Source organism: Labrus bergylta, chromosome 8 (assembly GCF_963930695.1).
Source record: "Labrus bergylta chromosome 8, fLabBer1.1, whole genome shotgun sequence".
NCBI classification, from domain to species: Eukaryota; Metazoa; Chordata; class Actinopteri; order Labriformes; family Labridae; genus Labrus; species Labrus bergylta.
This window is the reverse complement of record NC_089202.1, coordinates 10,896,132-10,912,948: the sequence shown is the minus strand read 5'-3', so window position 1 is coordinate 10,912,948 and position 16,817 is coordinate 10,896,132. Positions and strand designations below refer to the sequence as shown.

At 40.1% G+C, this 16,817-nt stretch overlaps 3 protein-coding genes across 4 annotated transcripts; all 3 read right to left on the bottom strand.

The window, feature by feature from the left end:
- Window positions 1–467: 467 nt before the first annotated feature.
- s100t (S100 calcium binding protein T) lies at window positions 468–3,045 on the bottom strand. Its single transcript, XM_020641959.2, has 3 exons — window positions 2,254–3,045; window positions 1,085–1,247; window positions 468–995 (listed from the first exon to the last, which is right to left on the bottom strand). Exons 2-3 carry the CDS (start codon window positions 1,244–1,246, stop codon window positions 834–836), a joined length of 324 nt encoding a protein of 107 aa, XP_020497615.1. The 5' UTR covers window position 1,247; window positions 2,254–3,045; the 3' UTR covers window positions 468–833.
- A 1,463-nt stretch (window positions 3,046–4,508) lies between these two features.
- Window positions 4,509–11,169, bottom strand: si:ch211-105c13.3 (uncharacterized protein LOC325758 homolog). Its single transcript, XM_020641985.3, has 3 exons — window positions 11,010–11,169; window positions 5,141–5,262; window positions 4,509–4,984 (listed from the first exon to the last, which is right to left on the bottom strand). Exons 2-3 carry the CDS (start codon window positions 5,258–5,260, stop codon window positions 4,829–4,831), a joined length of 276 nt encoding a protein of 91 aa, XP_020497641.1. The 5' UTR covers window positions 5,261–5,262; window positions 11,010–11,169; the 3' UTR covers window positions 4,509–4,828.
- Window positions 11,170–11,538: 369 nt separating this feature from the next.
- Window positions 11,539–14,232, bottom strand: LOC109989993 (protein S100-A13). Of its 2 annotated transcripts, none has more exons than XM_020641929.3 (3): window positions 14,077–14,232; window positions 13,767–13,935; window positions 11,539–12,171 (listed from the first exon to the last, which is right to left on the bottom strand). In XM_020641929.3, exons 2-3 carry the CDS (start codon window positions 13,893–13,895, stop codon window positions 12,037–12,039), a joined length of 264 nt encoding a protein of 87 aa, XP_020497585.1. In that variant the 5' UTR covers window positions 13,896–13,935; window positions 14,077–14,232; the 3' UTR covers window positions 11,539–12,036. The 2 variants fall into 2 exon arrangements, with proteins under 2 accessions (XP_020497585.1, XP_065814049.1); XM_065957977.1 differs by having other exon boundaries at window positions 14,063–14,135.
- Between the last annotated feature and the right edge of the window lie 2,585 nt (window positions 14,233–16,817).

Below are 16,817 nucleotides of genomic sequence, written 5' to 3'. Positions count from 1 at the left end.
CAGGATAGAAGGAAAGAAAGAAATGTTTCCTGGCTTTCTATTATTGAGGCTGGTGACTTCCTTTTTATATATGCATACACGCACGCAAACTCATACCTACATAATGGCACAATTTGTTTCTTCTTCAAACAATCGTGTGTTTGGCCCATCCAAGGTCAGTTCAAGTTATCATTATACTGTTATATAAACAGGAACACTGGGTGCAGTTTGAACCGTCGTGAAATACAATTTATTTTTGAGATGTGGATGTAAGCTTGAACCACATCAAAAGTAAGAATTACTCTTATGATAATCAGCTACAAACACTATAATGGTTATTTTATCAGTGGAAAAAAAAAGAAAAACCAGCCAATTCAAAGGAAGTCAAATGGAAATGCAAAAAGAAAACGTCCAGTTTGAGGTCATTGCTGCCACCTGGTGCCCATTTTGTGTTATTACTCCTCTGCTAGAATAAAAGTACAACCCACTTTGTATTGTTCACAAGTTCACATTTATTCTTTCCAGGGAGACATTCCTTTTGCTTTGATGAGTTACAAAACACATGACAAGAAAAAGAAAGAGATATGTTAACATATACAACAATGACAGGTGCTGAGACTGACTTGAAGATTTTTTTCACATAGCAATGAATACTGCTTGTATTGGATTGAACATTGCAAACAAATAGACAAACAGCCAACATTTCCTGCTGACTATAGGACATGTGTGTGTTTGTGCACATGTATTCCATGACAGGGGCTCCTCTTAATCTGTGTAGCATCTCTCCTGTTTCAGCTGCTTCCTCCCTGGAGCGTGTGTTCGCAGAGTGGATGCCTTTGTTGGAAAGGCTGTGTTCACTTCTTCTCTGGCTTGTCATTGTACTCCAGGAAGAAGTCGTTACAGGCCACAGTCAGAGCTCCAACCAGTATGATGAACTCTGTGAAATCTACCTCGCCGTCGTTGTTGGAATCCAGGTCTCCCATGACCTTATCAACGGCCTCTCTATCCTGGGCGTTCTGCACGTGTGAGGCAAATAAAACAGAAATGACCTCTGATACTTTACACGTCTGAATCATGCATTTGTTGCTAAGTTTTACTCTCTTACCCCAAGGTAGTTGCCAAGCTCTGCGGTAAGCATCTCTTTGAGCTCAGCCCTGCTTAGTGTGTATTTATCGCCCTCGTTTCCAGAGTACTTGTGGAAGGTCTGGATCATGAGCTGCATGGCATTCTCCAGGGTGGAGGCGTTCTCTGAGTTGGGCATAGACATTCTGGAGAAGGAAAGAAGACGAGGAAGAAAGGGTGGTGGGAGGAGGAGGAGGAGGAGTAGAATGTCAGTACTGGGCCTGCAAAAATCTGCTGTCTTGAGCATCAACCTGTATCAAATCAATCCAGGTTGAAACCTCTTTTGGTTGCTTTCTTGGAAACAAATGCATACGCTTCTCATTGCCAGAGTTGCTGACAGAAAGATAGAGTGATGCATTGGCAAGCGCACAAAGAAAACTGACAGCTACAAACGTATTTACAATGCTGTGTCTCAGCATATCGATCAAGATCTAGGTATTTGGCAGATTGGAAACCCTGCAACCCTGCTCAAACTGTATCCTCATCAGGAGCGTTTCCTCCCTGCCAGCGGTCCTGATAAGATTGTGTCACAGATAAACTGATCATCTATCTGTTTGTCGCTCTGCCCAAGCGAGAGGACCTCTGGGAGTCGGGCCAGTCAGCAGGACATGTGAGCCAGCTGATAAGAGTGAAACTCTAAGCTGGTAAAACAGCCGAGGCAGCAGAGGAGGAGATGGAGGAGAAAGAGATGTGACCAGCGCACACAGAGGCAACCTGATCCTGCTTTTACTTCAGCTCGAACCGGATGGCGAACAGACAGAGACCAGTGTAGGTCCCTGCCTTTTTTGTGAACCTACATCACCTCTGAACTGTGAGGACTTTTCTAGCTGTCAAACACATCTTACATCTCATGACCACGATGTTCTCATGAATCAGTAGGTTTAAAAATATCACAAAGATTTTTTTGTTTTTGGCAAACAATGTTTAACAGAAATGACAGCTTCTTAACTTGTCAGTGCATAAACAGAAAGTTCTTGCTGTGTATGCTGTCGATTTGTACAACAGAAAGACTTCTAACAAGCAGATTATTTACATTCAACACTGTGCAGTAGCTTAATCCTTAAGGGCATGCTTCAAAAAGTAACAAAAAAAAAAAAGTCTGCAGAGCAAGAGCTTTCAGTGCTGAAGCCTGTCCTGTTCGTCATTTCTTACCTGAGTGGAGGATGAGTGCTGGCCTTCTAGTCAGGTGCAGAGAGGAAAGGCAAGAGTGACCGATGTGGACGATGAAGAGGACAACGTCTTAAATACACCCCTCACTCCACCCATCCCACCTAACCCTTCCTCCTCCGTCCCTCATTCCACCTGTTGCTCATCCCCTCTCCTTCTTCCCAACCCCCAACCCCCCTCCTCTCCTCGTTCTCTGTTTGTGCATAAGACACCTGCTGTCTGAAGAATAGCCACACAGACGATGCACCTGCCCCCTCACCCCACTCGTTGTCATATTGACAAATAACCCAAATGGTAATGGAACTGTAACTACAGCGAGACATTAAATAAATTGAAGTACCACTAATTTGACCACAAGCACCACAAATATCCCTTGTAACGTGAAATGTACTTCTCAGATGTCGGTCTGCATGGAAGTTAAGTAACTCAGTAGATTCTGAATGTGAACAGTGTATTTGACAGACATGCACCTGTGCAAAATTCATGGTTTGATGAGTTTAACACCTTAGACTGAGCACACAATGTCAGTAACTATGATGCACTTGCTTTTGCTACACTGGATTATTCTTTTACCATTTTGTGCAACAATTTTGCCTGATCAAATGGCTTAGAGGGGGAGGGCTAAAATAATTTTGCCAAGACAAAAAGGAATAACTTGATATGCTTCAAATGTGTATTGGTTTTAAGCAGCAACAAGTGTCGGGTTGTGTGTTGTGTGTGTTTTTTTTCGGGAGGATGGTTGTGAGTGTTATACTACCTGAAGGATTAGAATAGAAACAATGAACGGAGCTCTCACACCTGGCAGCCATACAGAATCCCACACACAAAGACTTTGCAAAAAACATATGAAGGCAGACACGCTGATGCAATGAAACACGTACATTTTCACCCAACATTCAGAAACACTACTTGCGTGCACAAAATATATGAAAAGAATCACCTGTAGGAGAAAAAATAAAAAATAGGAAATTGCTTTTTTTCTCATTGCTTGGTCCCTTTTGACAGATAGAGGGATAACGAAGGGAGTCGTATTAGTTTACTTTAAACTTGATACAAAATAAGAGAAAACAGAGCTTGGTTTTGTAAACCCTTGATCTCCAATATGTTCATTTTTATTGCAGAGAATCACACGAGAATGCAGTTACACACTGATTTTTTGCAATCATTTAACATTGTTTTAATTCTATGATCATATTTACAAAATAAATGGCTTCTATTTTTTATATTCTCACAAGGCTAAAGGATAGTATCATCACAGGTTTACCCAGATTGCAAACATTGCTTCAAGCTCAACTTGCTTTAGCTGTCGAAGATAAATTCCTTAAAGCTCCTGCAAGGAATATTCGATTTGTGTCTATTGAAGCGAACCCTGTGGACATAGAGGGACCATTCATCTTTTTACTGTGTTTGTCATATGTACGTGCAAGGCATCTTTTCTTTGAACCAAAACTTTCATCTTGCTTATTTTCAACAGTCATATGTGTCACTCATTGAGAGCAGCAGTATGTGTGACATCTACCCTGCAGCAGCGATTTTAGGCATTCAAAAATATTTGATAGAAGCTGTCAGTCTTTATGCCGATGGTCTCATTAGCTTTTGTAGGTCATACAGAGGATTCTAGATTAATCTCAGCCTGTTTCATTACGAGCTAAAAACTCCTCCTTTTCCTTTTTTTGATGGAAAGGCACATTGATGATGTTTTTTTCACAAAAGAGGATTTTCAAGGGTTAAATAATTTAATTCATGCATTCCCCAGACTAAAAGCAGTATAATGAAAACTGTAAAATTAATTCAAGCGTAATAGGATCATGCTAAATAAAGCAAACAACATGCGAAACACCACCAATCATCATGAAATACATGTATGAGCTGCCATTCTGTAAGTGCATCTCCATGTTTCTGTGTTGTTGCTGTTGCGTCAGTGAGCAGGGCAGCACAGTGTGTGTGTGTGTGTGTGTGTGTGCGCGTTTGTGTGTATAGTGTTGCAGAGTGGAGGACGGTGCACAATAGGAAGTGTATACTGTGTGTCAGGATCTGGTTGCAATTGTTGATGCATATAAAGGCAGCTGAGTTTGAATAGTCAGGGATGTCACAGCTATATTTAGACCAGTTTTTCTGCTAGCTATAGAATGAGCAGGTATTATTTGAGTGATGACTGTGGGAGCATGTCAAACCATGTCAGGGAAACCACTGTACTCATACAGTATTTAGTTCAAGCTGAAAAGAAAAACATGAACTCATAACAGAAAACACAACCGTTTATTTTCTTTTAATATAAAGCCTTTATTTCAAAATGCAGAATGCATCTTCTGCAAAATGAGATGAAAAACACTCAGCTCCGATTCCTTCAACGAGTACTTAAAAGTGGAGATCAACATGATGTGACCAAAAAGCTGGATACACAAGGTGAAAATCAGAGCATTATACATCTGACAAATGATTATGGACTGTTGTTGAAAATGAATATATGACTTAAGGAACACTTGGAAAGGTACTTTAAAAGCGCATAAAAGAGGCTGTTAATCTGCTGAGCCATTGAATACTGCATGTTCACAAACATCTAGGAAGTGTCTTGATTGCCTTCAGTCTTCCTCTGACTCATGTTGTTGGCCAGGTAGCCGATCAAAGTGAGGTATTCCTGGAAGCTGACCTTTCCATCGTTGTTCTCATCTAGCCCTTGCTGCATCTCCTTAACGGCTGAGGACGAGTTTGTGTCCTGAACACAAGAGAAGAAGTAGAACAAGATGGGATCTATTGTAAATACCAATCATTTAGATTGTAATGAAAGAAAAACACCAAATTGTTTGTTGTTTGGAAAATATTTGGAAAGCAAACAATGATGAGGAATAGCAAAAAAATAGGTTCCCTATACCTCCATGAGGCCGCCAAGCTGATTCTTCACCAGTTTCTGGAAGGAAGACCCGCTCAGGTTCTCGCCCCCCTTGGAAGAACCAAGAAATGTGGTGATGATTGTCTTGATGGCTGACTCCATATCTTCAAGGAGAGGGACAAGAAACAAAGGGACAAAAAAGAGAAGTGAGTTTGGAAGTGATATGAGGAGATCTTTTAAAACAGCAGAAATCTACCTGTTGAGTACAGTAACCATCTGTTTAACATGACATTTACATTTGACTGGTTCTTGTGTGGATTCAGGTTTATTTCACATTCTAACACATGATTGAAGACGAGAGATCATCATTACCCTTAAAATGCTAAAACTCATGTCGCTAACTAATCCAGATTAACACTGTAATTCTAATGTATGGATTTGAATCAAGTTATGTGGAGATTTTGTTACTGTATTAGGACTGTATAGAAACATCTTTTTAGTATTGTGTGAGACCAAACTAAGCCACATGTTGTCACAGTTGTGCTAAGCAACGATTACTTGAGGCCCTAAACTCCACTGAAGAAATTTGGTTAGGGTCGTTCTTAGCAAAGCAGTACCTTTCAACTTTTTGCTGATATTATCTCGTGAATGTAACATTTTTTTTTTATTTTAATTTACATTTTTGCTGGCAAAATGTAAAAAATGTCTGCGGCTTGCAGTCAGTCACTTTGTCTGACACCTACCCTGCAGCAGGAGTTTCAGGCACAAAAAAATGACATAGTCTATCTTTATACTGCTAGAATAATTTTCTTTTGTATGTCATAGAGAGGCATCAGGATTTTATTTTCATCCCTAACCCTTCTGAAAACTCCTCACAGTAGCTTTAAATATGCAGATAACCCATAGTCTTTGTTAACATCATGTTTAAAAAGTGTATTTGAAGCACATGTTATGATTTGTCCCCTGAACATAAACATGAGTGAAAGGTGGGCGCTCTGAGAGATAAATAGAGTGAGTGAAAGAAAGCAAGAGAGAGAGAGAGAGAGAGAGAGAGAGAGGGAGAGATGGAAGGTTTTAGAGCAGGGAAGTCTCTAAGGTAAACACAATGGGAGCTGTGATCTCTGACGGTGGACATTTGATCTCCAGAAGCCAGCAGGAGGCCACAGGTTCAGATTACACCCTGCTGTCCGTCTGCTGCTGCACGCCTCCCCTCACACTTAATGAAAACACTGCAAATTGGGCTCAAGTGTGCTGTAAAATAACTGTCTTACAGCAATGAAGGAGTAGACTAGCCTGAAACTTCGCATGCATTTTTTTGAGGACAGATTCTTGAAGTCATGTGAAGTTAAATCCCCAGTTGATTAAAAAACACAGCTGTGACAGCTGTGTGACCATTGCATAAAACACACCATTTCTAGATAGATTATGATTTTATTGAACTCACTGGCAGAGTGATATCAAGTCAGTACACTAACTGCTTATCCACTTAGTTTTAGGCTGAACACTCATAATCTTTCCACCGACACCAAATGTCACAGTAGAAAAAGCAAAGGTGTAAATAATAAAATGAATGATGGCTGCAATCCATTTCACTGCTCCGGTGAGTCAGTCACTGTCACACCGTCATGACTTACTGGGACACTTGAATAGAAGGAAGCCATTGTTAATATAACACCTGTGCTGAGCCAAGGAACAACAAACAAGTCAAGATGCCTGCAGAGACAATGGCCTTTTGTTGCAACAAGAGAGCCCCTGATAAAATATCACCTTATATAAAACGTGGGCTGCATGAGCGCTCCAAGAAGATGTTAAAAAAAGAAAAGGGAAGTTTGTAAGACAGCAACATTCCTAACTCACAATCTGTGTCCAAATGCCTTTATAATCATAAACAGGCTGTGCCTTTAGCAGGGTCTGACTTTGGGACAGACTGAATTATTACCACATTACTCAGCATGGATACTATGAAAAAGTGAATTGAAGTGGGCTGTTTATGTATCCCACAATGCAATGCACAAATGAAACAGTTTCTAACAGCTGCAAACCATTAAAACTAATTAAGAAACGGCCTCAGAGAACACCATAACAAACAAAGACATTTTAATGTCTAATTGTGATGTTTGGATGACTTAAAGAATGAATTTGTATCACACAGCTATAGCAGGATTTCCATTCATCACTACATGTGTCACATCATCTCCTGAACCCGGTTATTCAAAAGGAGTATTTGTTTGTTTTTTTGTCCCTGTCAGATGATCCAGTTTAAATGTGTTGTTTTTTTTCAAAGAAAAACTGGATAGGATCATCTAGACTTTAAAAATTTACCCAATCCAGATTACCAGTGCTCTAAACGGGGACTACTTACGACAAACTTTTTCAACAGGGGGCGCTAAAATCCACACTAAATGAAAGATCCTCACAGCTGCTTCTAAATGAGGATTGTTTAAACTTTGACATCAACAGTCATTTATTGAAAGAAAGTGCCAATATTTCCTTCCACAAACATACAGTCTGTCTTATCCACTATGTTACGGTAGAAATTTAGAAATTCAGCAAGGGCAAGATATGAAAAAGAATCGTGAAAAAAATGTTTTGTTTGACCTACTTGAAGATATAATTACAGTTTGTTCCTTTGCCCTCCACTATGATCAGGAGAATCATGATATTTTAGATCAACTTTTACCCAATCCTACTCAAAAGTTTTCAATAACTCAAATTTAAGATTTCATTAAGATTGAAACCAACATCAAATTACCTAGTCTCTTCTGATTGTACGTCCTTTCTTTGTTCTGATCAACTCATTTACAATATTAATTTCAATAAGATAGCTTCAATCCGATCAGATCACTTATAAAGAACTGGGCGCTTACAGAACAAAAACTGTTGATTTCTTGTTCAATAACTACGAAAACACTCCTCATGAGTTTGCCCTGTGTATTTAGGCTATGTAATACATTTGAAAAAGAGTTGTTGATTTTGTGTTTTTGTTCACAAAGTTCACAGTTATGAAAATGACAGTGAAGTAAACACTGTTTTTTTTTGTCACAACAATTCTTCTGGCTATAAACAGCATTAGGGCGTGATGTTAGTGACTGTTCAACCTCATGTATCAGACCATAACTCGACAGGGGAGTAAGATCTCTTTAGTCTTTGCTCCCATTTAGCCTTCTGTTGTCTCAACAAACAAGATTTCAGAGGCTACGTGTCAGGGTAAACAACATACATGAACAAATGGTGTGGATACTTGAGTAGAGAAGATACTTGTTGTGGTGTTGGCTACACGATTGACGGAGTGTATTGGAAACTACCAGGAGGCAAAGCTAAAGCCACAAGAAGGCTAATGGTGATTACTGCCTGTGGACACATTGTTGAAGAAACAGTAGAAGCCTGTAAATCTACCATCTGACACAGATGTCACACCGAAATGCTCACACTATACATACACAAGTAGATAGCTAGAAAGACACACACACACACACACACACACACACACACACACACACACACACACACACACACACACACACCCACCCTGAAAACAACAACACCAATTAGGACTTGTGTTGCATTAACCTAATTACTGGGTGACAGAGAGCAGGCAACCAAACCCCGTATTCTGTTTCATGTCTACCTTCCATGCCAGCACCCACACACATGCACACACACAGTGGTGAACACCCATACAAGTGAGCCTCTGTCATCAGCATGCTGTCCATTATTATTTCATAGGTTACTATAATTGTCCCAACACCTTCCAAATACCCTCGACAAGCATGGACAGCAGTGAAGGAGAAAGCCAAATGCTTGAGTGTTGTTTATATCAGTTTCGGTTGTGTATTAAAATGTATGACAGGCCTCCATCTGTGAGCGTGTGAATGAAACCATCAGGCTTGGGTTAGAAGACGTCAGATTGGTAGAAAGGAACATGAAGTCAGGTTTGCCTCATGGTGTATGTGTTGAATACACATGAAGCATATTCTGATTCACTGCATGGAGATGGTGGTTATAATGACTCAAGGTTAATGCATGCTGGTGAGAGGCCCACTGCATGGTCTAACGTTGCTCAGTTAGAATGACTCAGGCAATCTGGATGGGTTAGATCTGGTACCTCTAACCCACTACTTAATGAGCCCTTTCTTGTCACTGTTGTTTAATTTTTGGGATTAAAACTGTTTGTTATGTCGTTTCTTTAACCCGTTTCCTGAGACTTCTCATGATGCACTTGTGGCCAGATTTCCCTTTGCAACGAAGGTCTTCAACCTCAACAATGTTAAAAAAAACCCTTCTTTAATTGCTAGTGCACCCAATGTGGGGGCAAAAAGGGAAACCTTACTTGAGTCTAGATCATTTTTTCCTCAATTTCCATGGATTTCCCACATTGGTCAGCAATGCAGAATGTGAAGCAGAATCTAACCCACTGACCCACTTAATACTCCTTTTTGCTTTTCATGGTTTGTCCATTTATAGCTGATGATTGTGCTCTTATTGGCCCCAACACCTAAATGGCTCAAAAAGCCATTTCTGAGCCAATGCCCAATTGAGCTCATTGAGCCCTACTTGTGTTGATGGAAATTAAAGATAAATACACAAAAATCCAAAACTTCAATCGGCTGTTCCTCTTGTCAGAGGTAGGACTTATGTTAGATAAATGATTAATGCTGTGGTGCAGGCTGCAAGCATTTCAATGTGGCACGCTCTTCTTCCCTTAAGAAGAATTAAGCTAAGAAGTTTTATTAAAAATTGTACACAGGGATATAACATCTTATACCATCAAAGTACATATAATGAGTGGAGACATAAAAAGTAAATAGATGCTGCTGGTTTGTGTGAGTGCACAAACATCAGGTCACCCCTGCATAAGTCAGTGCCCCATTTGGGCCGGCCCTGTCAAAAAGGTCTGAATCAACCCCTGCCCTGATTCTACAGTGAAGACACGTGCTTTATATAATCATCATCTTTATGTTTGCTGTGTGACCTGAATGTTCTGCAGATAATGTAAAGAAACAAAAACATGTTTATTCAAACTGTGGCTACTCCCAATTTAATCAAACAGTGTTGTGCAGACATCAGGTGAGAATAGTTAGTGTTGCAACTTGAAGGCCTGACAAGTACAAACCAGTTTACAGGTGAGTCAGGTGGACACCCTTTAGCACCAAAATGATTGTGTATCTCTCAGTGCTTATAGTTTATATTTTACTGGACTACCCACTGTCCAAGTCTGGAGTGATCATGTTTCTGATCTGGTTTTACCCTATGGATCATGTGCATCGATTACCCCAGGTGACAATGTGGACCAGTTACGCCCTTGCTCGAGTTGGGTTTTTTTTTGCGAGTAGTGAATGACTCACGTCCTCCATGATACCTGTCATCACAGGTCAGCAAATCTCCATCCGCGTCATTAACAGTAAAAGGGTAAAGCTAGTCGAATCCCACTACCGGAGTCTTATGAGTCTCCGTTAATTATTTATTCTGATAGCAGCCAAAATGTGACCGCTGCTACACAACGATCACAGTCCGATGCACGGCCCGAAAACTCTGCCTCTAGTCAGCGCCGTGCGTAACGGACATGTCAAGTACCACATTTACATTTAGCCTCAACTAATCCTGACGATTTGTAAAGCGACCAGAGGCAGGACTGACACACAGCAAATTAATAAGTAAACGTGAATCGGGACTCCGGTTTCCCTGGAAGTGTAAAGGGATTGGGGTAACATTACCGAGAAGAAGAACCTGATACCTGCGGCCACCAAGCCAGGGAATGAGAATAGAGACTCTCACTATGCAACATGTATGACACAGGGGAGAAAATAAGCTAAAGTTCTGGTATTTGTCAATAAAATAGTTGGCAAAATAAACCAGTAAGTCAGAAGGATATCTTCAGCATAAAAAGGAAAGTAAGAAAAAGTAGACTAACCGTCAGGACGGGCAACAAACAGATTCAGCAAAGTCTGCTTCTTTTCTTTCTTAGAGATCCTCCTCTTCGATCTTGAGCAAGATTAACCAGCAACACATATCTTTTCCGTGATTTAACTTCTCTCCCCGGCCAACCTTTTTTTTTTTTTTTCATCGTTATAGGGCGTGTGCCTGGGAGAGGGGAGGAATGTGGAAAGAGGCGCAGCTTGAGCAACAAGGCACTTTTTCAGCAACATTTCACAAACAAGCGTTTTCAAGAAAATAGAGCATTGATGATATGCTCCTTTTATGTATTTTTTTTGTTGTTGCATTTTTATTACTTAGTCTTTGTTCTTTAATGTTCTGTTCATTTCCAGACTTTTATTGCATCAGTCTTTCCCTCAACATGTAGGAACAGGCGCGTGTTCAAAGCTTTCCCAACAGACAGATGCAGCCAAGCCACACCCTGAAACTTTATTCACTTTGTAAAGAATGGAACGATTTCAGACAGAAGGAAAACTCTGGAATAAATAAACCAATACATAGACAAGTTGAGTAGTAAGAAACACACATGCTTTTACTTTTTTATTAAGAGTTTATTTTGACCTTTAAACACACATCTGTGTCCTGGATGATGATGATAAACAGAATGAAACGTGTGTTCCAAGAATTAGACAAGCCAAGAAAACGTAGAGGTAACACATAGATTCTCAGTTTTCATGAAGTACACTCCCACTCTGCTACACCCTTGTAGACCTGTAAGCACAAGCAGCTGTGAGTATGTGTGTGTGTGTGTGTTTGGAAACAGCTAGGACTGGTTCTAATATTTCTGAAAGGGTTCAATAGTATTCAGAGTGTGTGCCAGTTTGGCAGTTGCTGGGTGAGAAGAAATGCAGACTGCTGATAAAAACACAGCTTCCTGCAGTTGAAACACACTTCAAGGTGTTTCCGTTTGGCTGTTTTCCAAATATATATTTTTTTCAAACCGTATGGCACAGAGACAAGTAAGTGACACACACAGGGCTGTAACAGAGTATCTAAGAACACTATTATAGGCTGAACCCCCCATGTCTGCTCGCAAGATGTCCAATCAGCTTCCAGAACTCCAGGAAGCTGAGCTCTCCATCATTGTCCTTGTCCAATGAGCTCATTAGCTGGTCAATGGCCGTGGAGTCGCCAGCATTCTGCAGGAAAACAGGAAGATGCATCAAATGCTAAGAAAACAAAAGTGACAGCTGATGTGTAAAAACTGGGATTTCATGCTGGTGTGTGTATGAGACAGAGGCAAGCTGACACCACTGGCACGTACACCAGTTCAATAATTCATGCAACATCAGCAGACGTGGTTTGGCACCAGGGTCAATGCATCTGTCACCATCTAGTGGTCTAGCTGAGTATATCAACTGTTCTTGAAAGCAGAAACAGATAGGAATTTTCCACACTTGGAAAAGGAAGCCAAGAGCTTTTTCGGAGTCGGTCCTCTGAAACTACTTCTTTTGCCATTCTGCTCCGGTTAGACTGCACTGGTTAAACTGCAGAATGCAGACAACACATCGAAAAGGAATTAAGGGGAACTTAAGAGCTCTCTCAAGGGTGTTAACTCCCATTCGATGACAAATCCATTGTTTTACTGGAACACAAAAAAAACAGTTATTTCCTGTGCCAACATGAGATGTAACCTCTGACTCCTGGCTGAGCTCACAGGCAGATAAGTAAATAGTGAAAAGTGTTTCTAAATATTCTTACTGTTATTTTACTCAGAAGTGCACTGAGACCACATGCATTGTAAACTACCATCCAGAATGAAGAGAAGTAGCCCTGAACACAAGTATGACTAACAGTAAATTATATGGTCACAGAGTTAAATGGGTCAATGTGGCATCCAGATGATAGCCATAGCAATTCCAATCCACCCCCAAGAGAATGAATTTTGCCTGGTAAACAAAGAGATTGTGAGCAAACTTCCTAGAAAAATCTTACTGATCCTCCTGTATTGTTTTGATTACAGATGACTTCTCTTAAATCTACGGATAAGGTCTGTGATATTCCGTTTTCTTATGGTTTATTTTTTAATAACCTTTTCCATGACAAGACAAAAAAAAAAAGACAAGGCGCTCTCCTTTTTTAAGACTCTGAATTCCAAAGCCTATTTGTGGATCTCAGACAGAAGACTTATCAATTCAGTACTTAGTTGAAGATGTGCACATTGCTTTGAGCCATACAAAGGCTGAGTGATTCTTAGAAAATGTTCAGTTTAGCCGCTAAGTGTTTGTTTTTTAAGTAGTGCTTTTGTAAGGGACTATTTTAAGCTGAGGGATAATACACATTTAGTGAACTGGTCAGTATTTATGGTGGAACTTCTGATTTACTTTTAATCAACTAAAGTGACCATGAGGAAGGACCAGCCTATGCAACAGTAAGAGGGCATGTGTTTAAAAAAAAGTTTTATGACAACAACGGAGCTCTGCAGCACACATGTATAAGATTTATGAGGCGTTGGCTGCACAGGAAGGAGTACAAGATTCATTGAGCACAAGTGCACTACATGCCGGAAGTTTCATCTCGGCAGCACTAAACCAGAAAGTTAAAGGTACATTTTGAATTTAAACATACAAAGATCAAGGAATTAGCTAAATATTCAAATTAATTGTATCTTTATTTAAATGAAGACTCTCTATCAGAGTTTATTCATCACACCAATAAGATAACTACATAAATGAATGAAACCACACATCGGATCTCTGGAGTTTTATCGCTTGTCAAATATAAAAACTCTTACCGTGACAAAGTTTGGGAGCTGAGATTTGACCAGTCTGTGAAACTCGTCTCTGCTCAGTGTGTCCGAGGAACCATCACTGCCAGCAAACGCCTTGAACTGGGACACCAGAACACCGATAGCAGACTCCATCACAGGTCAAGAGATGCACAGAGAGGATCTTTGAGAAATACTTCAGGAGAAATGAAAAAAAGTGATTAGATCATTACCATGAATTTTCCAAAATACCAAATACTTGTTGACACATATTACATTGTAGATAAAGGACAGATGAGACACTCCAACTCTTTCAAACTGACCTAACAAGACTCACTTGTTTGGATGTGTGCTGCTGGTACGTAGTGAAGTCACAAGTCCCCCCTGGTCTTCTTCTAGCCTATCTCTCCTGCTGAAGAGGAGAAATGATTGACTAATTTCTCTATATATTTCTAGATGTAAGTCAACTGTTAACTGAAGTGTGTAAAAATCTAAACTATATTCCCCGGAACTCTGACATTTTTCCATGATGTGATTGCATATCACAGATGCATTTTCAGTGTTTACACACAGTTTGTGGCAGGAGTTACAGATTACTGCATGAATCATCTATTTAGACTACCTCAGACTGACATTCAGAATTTCAATAGGTTAAACATTTGACAATGTGTGGGCACAAATAATTGAATGTTTTTCCAAGTTTATGCCAATGCATGGGAAATGGTCTAACACTTCTCCTTTGCTATGTGTGAGTGCAAGACTGAAAAGGCAAAATGCTGCAGAGAGCAAAAAGAGAGCACTAAATCAGGTATAATTATAAAGTCTGTGCTGCGAAAACTTTTGAGAATGAGGCCCTTGGGTTTCAGCTCAGAAAAGTCATATAATTCAAGCAAAAGCTCGGACAGGATGTGTATAATTGGCATATTAGGGAGGCAGTTAGTGCTGACAAACACAATGGCTTTATCATCCAAATATCCCCACACCTTGTTTTCTCATCTCGGCTGCATGACACACATACATAGACACATTAACTGTCTGTATCCCCGAACACCTGAAACAGCAGTCTACGCTTCTTCTCCTTCCATTCCCTTGACCATCATTGAGGAAGTAGAGTGCTGCTACAAACACCAACTAAATTACCTTCACAGAGGACTGAGAAATCACACAGAATGGTAAAAGAAATCAAGCTTTTCCATGGGGTGATGTGCTAGTTGACGAATAACCAATGTTATTGATGCTAGTTGCTGCTGGTGTATTAGTGCACCATGATGCATTGACCATACTGTATTTCCATACTTATTTAACTACTGGATTGCCTCTACACACCCATCCAGCATTTAACCTCGAGAGAAAATTCATTTTTTGCTCTAAAATATAGTGCATGAAACTTTTATACTCTATGAGTTTCAGCCCTATGCTCGTTTGTCTCTGCCAACAAGGCATGTTGCAGGTTATACACCCATCAGTCTTTCTTATTGAATGAATCTGTAACAGCCGCTGTGACAGGGGTAGTGCATATTTTGAAAATATTTGAAAGAATAGGTTACCCTAAAAACAAAACATCTGCAGAAGTAGGTCACAGCTCAATCATTTACAAGTGGGACGTATTACCTCCCTCTGCATTTCTCTTCCCAGCATGTGATAATCAGTAGAGTCCTCAGCAGCATCCCAGTTAGAATAAGGAGCTAAGCGGGGATTGAGCGTAAAGCAACTGTCCACCAGTTCATCCTGGATTGCGTTGTTCTCTTGAAGGGATACACAATTAAAATTAAACCAGGTATTAGATAGTCGTTTTGCTGAGGTATCGAGTTCAACGGGATTGTTGTGAGGACCGTAGAACTCCACGACCTGGAGAGGTTAGTCCTCGGGTCTATGTAAAATGTTTGTGTAACATTTGATGATTTTGCTTTCTGGTGATCCCAAGACATCCCTTTGACAAGAATGGGACGGGTATATTGTGCCAATTATTTCCCCCAGTGATCCCAATGTCACATTTAAGATGATTTTGGACTTCTTAGTGATATTTTAATACCAAATTCTAATCAATTCATCCTTGAACTTTAGGCCAAATATGAAGAAAATATAGACATGTCCTAAAGGTAAGCCTGCGATATTGTTTTCTTATGTTTATACATACACACACACACACACACACATACATGACAACCTGATAACATGAAGCATCCAGCTTTGGCTCCACCAGCAAAGAGAGATAATACGTGTTGGAAAATCCACTGCCCTGTAAATTATACTCTAACACTATACTATGTTGATACAAGACTTATTTACCACTTTAACAGACTTTATCAGGTGACTCATTATTGCAGAGAAGTCTGCCTGAGGGAATGAAAACCTGCACGAAATGTTAGTTTCCCCAGAGGCAGCAGTTTTCTTTGTATGTGAATATTTTGTTCGTGGGAGTGTGTTTTATGTGCTTCAGTGTAGCAGAAGGATGGGCCCTCACTCTATGGGTAGCAGCTAAGAATGAATATTGCTTGCATGCAGAGAATCACTGTATCTGAAATCTCAGTCCTGTACCTATAACATATCTACACTTATATATATATTATCTATGTACAAAGAAAATAAAAACCCATATCTTACTAAGTGTTACCTCTGTTTTGTGTAAAAAAAAAGTGACACTGATTGATAAAACACACTCAATGGCAGAATGATACAAGATCATTTGTTAATCTCACCCAACATCTGTATCTCTGATACCATCAGCTAAATACCGCCACACGCCCAGATACAGGGCATATGAGGCAGGGACTCAGTGTATCCCTGAGGAAATAGGAGATTAGCTGATCATCAGTTTTGCAAAGGGAAAACCACGGTCCATTGAAATAGTCAGATTCAACCACAGACAGTGACTCACAACTCACTAAAAAAGTGACAATTTGACTTTACTGATTCTACTGACGTGCACTTAAAACTGGTGGGAAACTAGTTCAACCAACGACTGAGCACTAATAATTAATAATGAGAAACGTCACCTTGATTCTTGCGTTGCAGATCCACCCAGTCTTGCAAACCCAACAGGATGAAACTCAGATGAAGAATGAAGACCTGGAATTA